The 13,010-nt window shown below is 42.0% G+C and overlaps 1 protein-coding gene across 1 annotated transcript in view; it reads right to left on the reverse strand.

The window, feature by feature from the left end:
• CMTM7 (CKLF like MARVEL transmembrane domain containing 7) overlaps positions 1 to 13,010 on the reverse strand; it is a 46,485-nt gene that overhangs the window by 12,277 nt on the left and 21,198 nt on the right. The window contains exon 2 of the mRNA XM_084619264.1: positions 1,128 to 1,301. Coding sequence (XP_084475390.1) covers positions 1,128 to 1,301 — 174 coding nt within the window. The remainder of the gene's footprint in view (positions 1 to 1,127; positions 1,302 to 13,010) is intronic.

The following is a 13,010-nucleotide window of genomic DNA, read 5'->3' on the forward strand; positions in this document are numbered from 1 at the left end:
CCATAATGGGTGATGGAATTTTTCATCAAAATTTCAAGTTTTGATGCAAAAAGTTGAAAGATTTTCCTGAAACTACACCACAATTGTCAGACAGCTCTGCAGAGGAGATGCTACCACTTTTCAGAGTAAGGTGCGCAAACAGAAAAGTTTGTAACTGGCATGCAATCCATGTGGCAAAATGGTCAGATCTGGGTTCAGCTCTGATACTAGTGTGTGAGAGATCTGGGGCAAGTCACATAACCAGTCTGGACCTCAGCTCTTCTTCCTCTATAATAGAGATAATGAGGCTCATCCACCTTTGCAGAGGTCTGTGGATGAAGACTGGTATAGAAGTGTATTATTATGATGATGACTATGGTGCACTTGTCCCCTCACCCTGTCTTCTGTGAATGTCATCAGTGGTTGAGATCAATAGCGGAAAAAGCAATGTAACTCAGCAGTTGGAAGCACAAGTAACAGGACAGTAACTATAAAAGTTGCTGAAATAAATCTTGCCAAGGAACAAGGAAGAACTGGAGATCAGCTCCAAAAATACAACATAGTTTAGAAGAAGTTTTAAAATCGGAAACAAATGCACAGTAAAAAAACAAACACACACACACAAACTCTCTCACTCACACACACAGAGATTTTTTTTTTTCCAGCATGTCTTAAAATGGGCCATCTATAGCTTGTCCATTACTCTGCCCTCAAGGAAGTAAAGTTTCCTTATCCCATGAGATGGGCTCCACAGCATCTGTATACAGGACAGCAATTATGCATGTGTTAACTTACACTCATCCTTAACTTTAAAATGTTTCTTGACTCAGGGCCTATCTGCTCAATGCTAACTTAAGAAGAGCACTGGACATGAAGATCTCTCATTTTCTTTTATCTGCATCAAAGTAACTCAGTTTATACTGGTGTAAGGCAGAGTAGAATCAGGCTCAAAGAATGTGGGAGAGTGCCTGCATGCTCCAGTTCAGCAGGCAGTATGAAAGATGAAGTGACTGGTCAAAGGATTCATGAAGGACAAGAAGAGAGGGAAACAGAGAAAAAAGCAGTGGCTCCACAAATAATCAGATAGAGCAACTAAAGAGGTTAGTGCATGAGAGGTGCAGGGTAGCAATCCCACCAATGTCACTTACCGCAAGTGGCCAACTAATACAGGTGAGCATTCTGTATGCTCTGAAAAGGTAGACAAAATAAAAAACAAGAATCATAATCAAGTCACACATGGTGACAGTTTCAAAGTAGACGGATGCACTGTAATTTGTCCACGCTGAATTCTTCACACAGATGAATCCAATCAGCAGTGATATCTGAAAGACAGAATAATACATTTTATTGAGCAACCCCCAGGTGCTCAGAGTGCTTCATACAAAATATGAAGAACAATTCAAATACATACATCATTTAAAAATCAAGCAGGTAAAAAGCACTTTAGATGAGCCCAGTACAGACAGAAGGAGAAAGTAATGAGCACAGAACCAACATGAGGATAATAAAAACCTCTTTGAAATAAATATCTTGAGATAATTTTTAAAAGCATAGAGAGACAAATGTCAGAAGTGAGCAAGTTCCACACCACAACACCCCATCACTAGTAAGAGCACTGCCACCGGCCAACCTGAAATGCAACAGTGGGATCCCTAAGAGGTGGAGAGGTCTCAGAGTGTAGTGAATAACCAGAAAGAGATCTCAAATACAGACAGGTTTTCAAAAGGCTCTCAGTGACTGGGGTGCCTAAATCCCATTAGCTTTCACAGGGTTTTAGGCACACAAGTGCTTTTGGAAATGTTAATCAGGGCCTAAACTGTTAAAGGCTGTAAAAACCGAGGCCCTGAGCTTGCAAGTACTCATATGCATACTCTTATTCATGTGATTGCATTCATTGGGACTTCTCATATACATAATCTGAGGATCTGCCTCCAATAGGGCCGAACTAAAATCAATTTACCTCTTTACCACTAGCCAAAGGAAAGAATGTAGGATGCGCATAATATGAAAAATATATAAAAAAGTAGAGGAATTTTATAGCTTGTCCCTATGATTGTCACACCTGACAAATCACCTATGAACTACATATATAATTGTCACATTACAATATTAACATCAAGTAGCTTGTACTCACTGTGGTTTTTCATAGGTACTAAGGTCAGAAGGGACCATTATGATCATCTAGTCTGACTTCCTGCACAATGCAGGCCACAGAATCTCACCCACCCACTCCTGCGAAAAACCTCACCTATGTCTGAGCTATTGAAGTCCTCAAATTGTGGTTTAAAGACTTCAGGGAACAGAGAATCCTCCAGCAAGTGACCTGTGCCCCATGCTACAGAGGAAGGTGAAAAAGCTCCAGGGTCTCTTCCAATCTGCCCTGGAGGAAAATTCCTTCCTGATCCCAAATATGGCCATCAGCTAAACCCTGAGCATATGGGCAAGATTCACCAGCCAGATACTACAGAAAATTCTTTCCTGGGTAACTCAGATCCCACCCCATCTAACATCCCATCACAGGCCTTTAGGCCTATTTACCATGAATATTTAAAGATCAATTACCAAAATCATGTTATCCCATCATCCTCCATAAACTTATCGAGTTTAATCGTAAAGCAAGATAGGTTTTTTGCCCCCACTGCTTCCCTTGGAAGGCTATTCCAAAACTTCACTCCTCTGATGGTTAGAAACCTTCATCTAATTTCAAGTCTAAACTTCCTGGTGGCCAGTTTATATCCATTTGTTCTTGTGTCCACATTGGTACTGAGCTTAAATAATTCCTCTCCCTCACCGGTATTTATCCCTCTGATATATTTATAGAGAGCAATCATATCTTCCCTCAACCTTCTTTTAGTTAGGCTAAACAAGCCAAGCTCCTTGAGTCTCCTTTCATAAGACAGGTTTTTCATTCCTCGGATCATCCTAGTAGCCCTTCTCTGTACCTGTTCCAGTTTGAATTCATCCTTCTTAAACATGGGAGACCAGAACTGCACACAGTATTCCAGGTGAGGTCTCACCAGTGCCTTGTATAACGGTACTAAAACCTCCTTATCCCTACTGGAAATACCTCTCCTGATGCATCCCAAGACTGCATTAGCTTTTTGTACAGCCATTTCACATTGGCGGCTCATAGTCATCCTATGACCAACCAATACTCCAAGGTCCTTCTCCTCCTCCATTACTTCTAATTGATGCGTCCCCAGCTTATAACTAAAATTCTTGTTATTAATCCCTAAATGCATAACCTTACACTTCTCACAATTAAATTTCATCCTATTACTATTACTCCAGTTTACAAGGTCATCCAGATCCTCCTGTATGATATCCCGGTCCTTCTCTAAATTGGCAATACCTCCCAGCTTTGTATCATCCGCAAACTTTATTAGCACACTCCCACTTTTTGTGCCGAGGTCAGTAATAAAAAGATTAAATAAGATTGGTCCCAAAAATGATCCCTGAGGAACTCCACTGGTAACCTCCCTCCAGCCTGAAAGTTCACCTTTCAGTAGGACCCGTTGTAGTCTGCCCTTCAACCAATTCCTTATCCACCTTTCGATGTTCATATTGATCCTCATCTTTTCCAATTTAACTAATAATTCCTCATGTGGCACGGTATCAAACGCCTTACTGAAATCTAGGTAAATTAGATCCACTGCATTTCCTTTCTCTAAAAAATCTGTTACTTTCTCAAAGGAGATGATCAGGTTGGTTTGGCACGATCTACCTTTTGTAAAACCATGTTGTATTTTGTCCCATTTACCATTGACCTCAATGTCCTTAACTACTTTCTCCTTCAAAATTTTATCCAAGACCTTGCATACTACAGATGTCAAACTAACAGGCCTGTAGTTACCTGGATCACCTTTTCCCCCCTTTCTTAAAAATAGGAACTATGTTAGCAATTCTCCAATCATATGGTACAACTCCTAAGTTTACAGATTCATTAAAAATTCTTGCTAATGGGCTTGCAATTTCATGTGCCAATTCCTTTAATATTCTTGGATGAAGATTATCTGGGCCCCCCAGTTTAGTCCCATTAAGCTGTTCGAGTTTCGCTTCTACCTCAGATATGGTAATATCTGCCTCCATAGCCTCATTCCCATTTGTCATGCTACCATTATCCCTAAGATCCTCTTTAGCCTTATTAAAGACTGATGCAAAGTATTTGTTTAGATATTGGGCTATGCCTAGATTATCCTTAACCTGCACTGCATTCTCAGTGTTTAGCGGTCCCACTTCTTCTTTCTTTGTTTTCTTCTTATTTATATGGCTATAGAACCTTTTACTATTGGTTTTAATTCCCTTTGCAAGGTCCAACTCTACTTCACTTTTAGCCTGTCTCACTTTATCCCTACATGTTCTGACCTCAATAAGGTAGCTTTCCTTGCTGATCCCTCCCATCTTCCACTCCCTCTATGCTTTCTGCTTTTTCTTAATCACCTGTCTGAGATGCTTGCTCATCCAGCTTAGTCCATAACTGCTGCCTATGAATTTTTTCCCCTTTCTTGGGATGCACACTTCCGATAGCGTCTGCAGCTTTGATTTAAAGTAATCCCAGGCCTCCTCTACCTTTAGATCCATACATTCTTCAATCCAATCCACTTCCCTAACTAATTTCCTTAATTTTTGAAAGTCAGCCCTTTTGAAATCAAAAACTCTAGTTGCAGATTTATTTTTGTTTGTCCTTCCATTCAGTTTGAACTGAAATAGCTCATGATCACTTGAACCAACATTGTCCCCTACAACCATTTCTTCTATGAGGTCCTCACTACTCACCAAAACCAAATCTAAAATGGCATCCCCTCTAGTCAGTTCAGCAACTACTTGATGAAGGAATCCATCAGCTATCGCATCTAGGAAAATCTGAGCCCTATTATTATTACTAGCACTCGTCCTCCAGTCTATATCTGGGAAGTTAAAGTCTCCCATGATCACGCAGTTTCCATTAGTATTTACTTTATTAAAAACATTAAAAAGGGCTCTATCCATATCCAAATTAGATCCTGGCGGTCTATAGCACACTCCAAGCACTATCCCAGGGGAGGCTCTAGTAGCTTTCTTCCCCAATGTGATTTTTGCCCAGACAGACTCTGTCTTATCCATTCCATCACTTCTTATTTCTTTAGTCTACCTCATCATTGATATACGGTGCTACTCCACCACCTTTGCCTTTATTTCTGTCTTTCCTAAACAGCACATACTCTTCAATACCTGTACTCCAGTCATGACTACTATTCCACCATGTTTCTGTTATCCCTATAATATCTGGTTTCACTTCCTGCACCAGTAGCTCTAGTTCCTCCATTTTGTTATCTAGGCTCCTCGCATTGGTGTACAAACATCTTAATTTTTGCTGTTTGGCCTCGCTCACATTCTGTACCCGATTAGGCACGGCCATTCTACAGCCAGTATAACCTATTAAACTGGTATCCACACTGCCCTTCCTCCTTATGTCCATTCTCCTACCCACAGCTGTATCCTTTCTTACTTTGTTTTCTTCCCACTCAATGCTAAAATCCGGCGTGGAAATTACTTGGACATCTCCCAGCCATCTCCCCCAAATTCCTAGTTTAAAGCTCTCAAACAGTTGTGCCAGCCTCCATCCTAGAAGTCTATTTCCTTCCCTACTCAGATGAAGTCCATCCCGAGAGAACTGTCCTCCGTCCATGAATGCCTCCCAGTGGCCATACATCCCAAAGCCCTCCTTATAGCACCACTGCCGAAGCCATCTGCTGATAGTCATAATCTTGTCATACCTTTGTTGCCCCTCTCTAGGAACAGGCAGAATCCCACTAAAGATTACCTGAGCCTCGATTTCCTTAAGTGTCTTTCCCAGCCTGGCATAGTCTCCTGTAATACTTTCCAGCGAGAATCTAGCCGTATCATTTGTTCCCATATGAAGGATAATTAGGGGATTCTTACCTGCTCCCTTTAGGATCCTTTTCAACCTCAGGTCTACATCCCGTATCTTAGTACCTGGAAGACGGCACACCCTCTATTCTCTGGATCAGCTCTGGTTACAGGCCTGCCTATTCTTCTCAGTAAGGAGTCCCTGATCACATAGACCTGCCTTTTCCTGGTGACTGTGCTATTCTCCAGTCTATCCCCTGTTCCCTCTGGCTGCAAGTTCTTTCCATTCCTATTCTCCCTTGTAATCCTCTTCAACCCATCCTGTATCCTCCTGGGGCTCATATTTGGTGTAGTCTCCATTGACTCTTCCCCTTTTCCTGTAGGACTAGCTGCTCTTCTCTTCTTCCTTGCCCTTCCACTTTCAGGAACTACCTGCTGAGCCCCTTCTTATTTCCAACTCTACAAACCTACCTGTCTCATGTCTTTGCTCCATAAGCTGCTCGAACCCCCTTCTAAACTCAACCAGACTTTCCACCTGCATCTCCAAACCTCGGATCTTTTCCTCCATGAGCTCTATCAGATGGCGTTTCATGCAGACAAAACTCTTACCAGATACCCCCTCCAGGATCATGTACATACCACAGCTTCCACATCCAGTCATCTTCATTGTGTCTTCCGCTACATGGGTCACTCCCACTGCTGCCTCTGTATCTGTCATAGCCTTCCCACCTAAATCCTGTTAATCTGGGAAACACAAACCACACCAAAACTCCACCCCCCACAGCAAAACCAAATCCCAAACAAGTACCACAACACAAACTCCCCTTCCAAACTCCCCTGTTTACAGCTCTGTTTGCTGGCTCCTATGCCACTGCAGCTGTCTGTCCTGCTGCCTGACTGGCTGCTACCTTTTTGGACCCCTCCTCAGAGAAGCCCCACCCCCTAATCAGGGCTCAGCTTCTCTCCCAGCACAAAGCCCCGACAAGCCTCTACACATACAAATACTACAAATACAAAACCAAATACACATATCTTCTCCTCCAACAGAACTTCCACTCAAACTCTCCTGTTTACAGCTCTCATGTGCAGACTTACAAAGGACTTGACTTTAAAAAAAAAAAAAAAAAAAAAAAAGCAGCAGCAGCTACAGTCATTTGCCTACTTATGCCTATCGCTGCTTCTAGCCATAGTAGATAAAAATCTATGAGTTAAAAATAATTTTAAAATATTGCTTTTTTAATTTAATTAAATACAGATTTATTTTTCAAAATACACCTATTTATGATTAAATTTGAAATTGACAACACATATCAAGGCCTAAACTTACTATCATCTATGAAATTATTTAAATTAAATATAAAATAACATTAAGCAATACATGTTTGCTGCCAAGTTTTAAAGAAAATCATGGCAGCGGACTGGTGGAAGTCACTGGCTAAGCACCTGGAACCAGAGTTTGCTGAAGTGCTAAACCAGCTTTTGACAGCAGCAGCCTCTTCTGCATATGCAGACAGAATATTTTCTTATTTCAGTTTATTCAGCTAGTTCAATTCAATGATTAGTCCATTCAAAATTAAGAAACCAACTGGGAGTCGAAGAAGCAGGAGAGCCTGTTTTCCTCTTTCAATCTATGAATAAAAACTAAATGTGAGAAGATGAGATCCACTAGTTCTAAAATCTTGAAGGACATAGTGATCAGAAAAAATCAGTTCAATTCACTAACTACAGATAATATTGCCTTTGTTTAATAAATCAGTTATTTTTAAATGCAAAAAATATTTTGATAACATTTTTGATTAACTTTTTTCTTATGCATCCAGCACATTTAAGGCTGATTTATTTAATAATAATAATAATAAAAAAAAAAGTAAATGCTTTTTTGTGCATTTCAATTGAATTTGAATTTCCATCCAAACAGAATTTGATATAAATTGCAAGTAAAAAATTAGTCATCAAGTAAATAAGAAATGTATCATTCACCATTTTCTAACATAGTAAAAATGTAAAAATTAAGAAGCTGAATAAACGTAAATTAAGTTCCATCACTGCTTATATATATTGCTGGTTAGCAAAAAGATGCACCAAATTTAGTGTAAAGGCAATATTTAGTTGCAAATCAACATGTTTTAATAGCTTTTAACCAATGACAATCAACCTTTCTTCAGGAAAAACTAAAGTACAAATGCAAAACTCAATTAAAATCAATTATTTAAATCAAGACTTTCTACTTGCTGATTTAAATCACGATTCAAATCAGTGATTTCAGTTACTTTGATTTAGATCAACTCACCCTGCTCCTAGCTGAAAACCACCTAGAAATTGTTGTTTTCCAAAGATCAGAAGTGAATTTAATACAATTAATATGTAAGAATTCACTACCATTTACATAAAAAGTATCATAATAAGAACATCTAATATAGGTTCACTCACCTAAAGAATTTTTTGTTTTATCATTAAAATTCTCATGAAAAAACAACATACACCTTGAGGTGGCAGTATTACAAATATTGATTATTTTTAAATGGCAGTTTTTCATTTTGTTTTCTAAGAACATTTGTTCATCTGACAAATCACAATCTTGATAGATAAAACAGACTTAAAAATCCCCAAAGCTCAAAACGGGCTGAATTTATACTTAATGCACAAAATTTTGCCCTCTCTGTACCCCCGGAATCCCATTGAGCTGCATGGGAGAGCAGAATTTAGACCAATCTGTCAAAACAATTCTAACCATGACATACACCAGCATATTCTTATTATAAACTTTGTTAGTGTTCATTTTTTTAAGGCCTTTTCACTTTTTCAGTTCCTCTTAAGTCAGTTAAGTGCAGTAAAATACTGATTCCGCAAAATGTTCAAAAGTTTTCTATTTAACAGTAGATATTACTCTACATTATTGCACTGTAATCCCTCAAATTTCTATTGAACGGACCCTTTATCAGAATAATTTAAACATGCTCAAGAGAAAATTGTGGTTCATATTCTCATCCAAAGAAGACATCTATATTTTGGAGGGAAGAGGGGGCTAAGACCTCAACTTCTCACCAACTGCAACCAAAATCTATGTGAGTTTGAATGTGAAACTAAATTATCCCTTTAGACATGTCTACAGACTGAGGACATACTCACATAAAAGGTGAATATGTATGAATACTACTGCCCTCTATTGAACAGAATGTCAGTCCATCCTATCATCTAACTCAGTGGTTCTCAACCAGGGGTATGTGTACCGTGTGGGTATTCAGAGGTCTTCCAGGAGGTATGTCAAGTCATCTTATTTGCTCAGTTTTACAAGAGGCTCTAGAGCCCTGCAGTAGGACTGGGATCCTGCAGAACCCACTGCCATAATAGCAGCAGTGGGATAAAAATTCAAACAAAGCAGGAGTGGGAGTGGGTAAGGCAGGGTGGGGCAGGACAGGAGTGAAATTTAAAGAATAGTCCTTCTGCACTGCAAACAACATGAATGCCCCAGCCAGCAGCCTCCGCTCTCCAGCTGCCCGGCTCTGAAGGCAGCGCCACCGCCAGCAGCAGTGCAGAAGTAAGGGTGACATGGTCTGGCGCTGCCTCAGAGCTGGGTGGCCAGAGAGTTTTTAAGTGAGGTGAAACTTGGGGTACGCAAGACAAATCAGACTCCTGAAAGGGGTACAATAGTCTGGGAAGGTTGAGAACCACTGGTCTAACTTATACTAGTGCACTAAACATGGGGTGGCCCAGTTTCTTCTTGTGGCAACCAAAGTGGTAGTTGCTTTTCTCACTGGGATATCTTGTACGGACCCATGGCATGACAGCTGCCTTACACCTCTACAGGCAGATGCCTAGCAGAGGGGGTTGGACTTTGAAGAACAAACAACCAGTACATTGTGCATACAGATTTCCAGTTGAAGGAGCAGATAACTACTTACTTCCCTGCAAGACGAGACCCCATGAGGAGCTATCTGCAGTAAAAGATTCAGAACACAGACACAATTGCGGGGGAACATGGGGGCTGCTAAGAGACGAAGTCTCTCTCCAAACCCCCATCCAAAAAATGAAGTTGGCTATGTTCCTGCCCTCTGCTGCAGGGCTGTGGCATATTGGTGGAACCCTGTGGAAAGCTTACATTGTTTCTGCCTGTGCTGTACCTGTCCTGTGGATAAAAAGGACTTCAGCCTAGGGCTAAAAACTAGAGCAGATGAGGAATTTTTTGACAAAATGTTTCAACTGAAAAACACCAATTCGTCAAAACCAAAACTTCATGGAAATGTATCCGTTCCAACAAACCTTTAGACTGGAAGGTTTCTCACATCCAAAATAGAATTTCTGTCAAAACCAAGATAGAGAGAAAGAGAGACACTCCCTAGCCCAGTGGTTAGGGCAGTCACCTGGACTGTGGGCAGCGTGGTCCCAACCTGCAGTGTCCCCGCACCAGCATGGCCCTCTCACCCCTCCCCAGGCTGCAGGGGGTGGGGCAGAACGGTGTAGTGGAACCGGAACTCTGTTCTGGCATGTTCTGCCTCTGCTACACCACAGTGGGAGGCCTCAGTTTAAGTCTCTGCTCCACATCAGGCAGACGGCCCTAACCACTGGGATAGAGAGTCTCTCTCTCTCTCTCCCCCTCTCTCCACATTTTGGAAGATCTCGACTCTTGTTTTTGTTCCAGTGTGGAACAAAAACAAAATTAAAAAACCTCAGAATATTTTGCGAAATGGAACTATTGTTTTCCAGCCGCCCCTGCTGACAAGCGAGCACCTTTCATCAGCACTGCGTTCACTTGAAGTAAGAAGCCTGCAGAGTCCTGTGCCCAGCAAAGCTTTACAAGTTGCCAGACTTCCTGCAAGATAAAATTGACAAACTGCAAAGAAAAAACAGTCTCTGCAATGGAGGGTTAGAGTCTTTGAGCCAAATTCAATGCTGGCCTAAGTGGGTAGACTTAATTCAAGTTATGCTTCTTTACGGGGTTGCATGCTTCATACCGGGATAAACCGAGCTCGCTGCACACACCAGGGGCTTCTCACATCCATCCATTCTCCCCCACAAGCTCCTTGTGTACCATTCTCCCATCATCCCTGCAACTCCCCTCAATCTGTCCCTGTCAACAGCTCTGTGCAGCCCCACCATTTCTACTTCACCCCATGTCCTCCATTCCACCTCTCCTGCCCATGCCAGGGGCTCTGTGTACAGCCATTCTCACCCCTGCATTCCCACCTTACTACCAGGGGCTCTGTGTGCCCTCTTCTTCCCTGCCCCCACTCCAGGGTCCCTCAGTCTCCCCCTCCAAAGCCAAGGACTCTGCATGCACCCCCATTATCCCCAGCCCCCATTTCAGGGCCCCCCAATCTCCCCCATGGCAGGGGCTCTGTGTGCACCCCATCCCTTACTTTCCCCCCTTTCCCCAAACCAGACACCGTAATTTCCCCACACACACACCAGGGATTATATGACCCCCATTTCTCCCTTGCCCTATACCAAGGATCCCCATTCTGCCCCCATACCAGGGGTTCTGTTTGCTCCCTATTCCCTCCTCCCCCATGCCAGGGGGTATGTGTACATCCCCTTCTCCCTCCTCCCCCATGCCCTCACATTCCTCCTTATCTTCCCCACCATTATTTACCTGGTAGGGTGTCCGCAAGTTAAACTCTTTTGGGAGGATAAGCAGACATGAGATCGAGTATTGTTACGTTGGACAGCATTAATTGGTACCATCAGCCAGTTGTTTGGCCTGTAGACAATTGAAGAGGTGCTTGAGGCTGTGGCTGTGCTAATCAGATGTCTGGGGCTCCGTGAGTCGTCATCCCCCCCATATACCTCCGTTTTGTCCTCTGATTCCCTGCTCTCTCCCCCCTCCTCCCCCCAGCTCAATAAGATTCTGGCCACTGATGTCTAGAATAGTCTATGAAATTTTGGAATTGATCAAATGTGCCGTTCAAAAGTTATTGCATTACATACATACAGATATATGCCATCAAATTGAGTGTAAGGTCTTTGAGATAGCCAAGTGGAACAGACATGTGGAAGAACTGGAGAATAAAACTGAGAAACTGGAGGCAGAAGAGAGAGGGGAAAAGACATGGAACTACCTGTAGTCTGAAAATATTAGCAGAGAACTTCTGAAAACAACGATGATGCTCTCTACTAAGGTTTCCAAGCAGCCAATGCAACACGTGTGCAAGGCTGACTGAGGTTCCGTTAGAAAAAAGGGGCTTACACTTAAACATAGATTTGCAGGAGGAATCTAGTTACATAGTAAGACTTAGAAGACTGAGACTTAATGAGAAATTCTGGAGGCAGTAAGGCAGGGGAAGCTATGAATCTGAATCTTGCAGCTAAACCATGATAAGGACAAAATTCCTGTTATCAGCCAAAGCTGCAAAAGAAATCCTTTATTCAAGTGTCAAACAATACTTCATCCTCAGTCTCCGTCTTATTGTACAAATCAAGAAAGAAGAGCTAACCGGGATCAACCCCATATTGTCTCATCTTTTACTTAGACTGTAAGCTCGTTGGGCAGGGACTGTCTTTTTTGCATATATACAGCGCCTAGCAAAAGAGGGCCGAGGTCTTTAGACACTACCACAATACAAATAATGAGAGGCCCTGGAAGAAACTACTGATTTAGCAGTGCTCTACCCCCATGGAGTAGAGGGTCCACTACAACAATTTTGTCTCCAAAACTGAGGCATAAAAAATTGTTGAACAAGCAGAAGGAGAAGAGTGAGCACTTCAAAGACCAGGACAGCAAAATCCATCTCTGATGTGTCTCCACACGGCCCACTTATCTCATAGCTGTAAGGCAGTAGAGAATCAGGCTCAGAACCATCCGCTACAGTTCTTCAGAGTGGGTGGACATGGGATTTGAAGACAATCAACTCTCTCTTCCCAGTGTCCTCCCAGATTAGAACAGAATATAAGAAACAATTCATTCTGGGAGGTGCCCCGCAGTGTCCCTGATAGCTGCGAGGCAGTTGCTGCAGGGCTCGATTTATTTCAAGGATGGATTTTTTTTTTTGTGCCTATCAGTTTAATGCCAGAAGAGATTTAAACTGGATTTCTAACAGATTTCCTAATGGGAGATCTGTAAATCATAAGTGCACTATTTCCCTGCCTACTCTACAGGAAGTATAAGGGAAGGGATCAGCTACCCTACATAAAGCTGTAACTGTATTTGACACAGTAGGTCAGTGGTTCCCAAATAGTGGGTCACG

Source organism: Lepidochelys olivacea, assembly GCF_965140295.1.
Source record: "Lepidochelys olivacea isolate rLepOli2 genome assembly, chromosome: 2".
NCBI lineage: Eukaryota > Metazoa > Chordata > Testudines > Cheloniidae > Lepidochelys > Lepidochelys olivacea.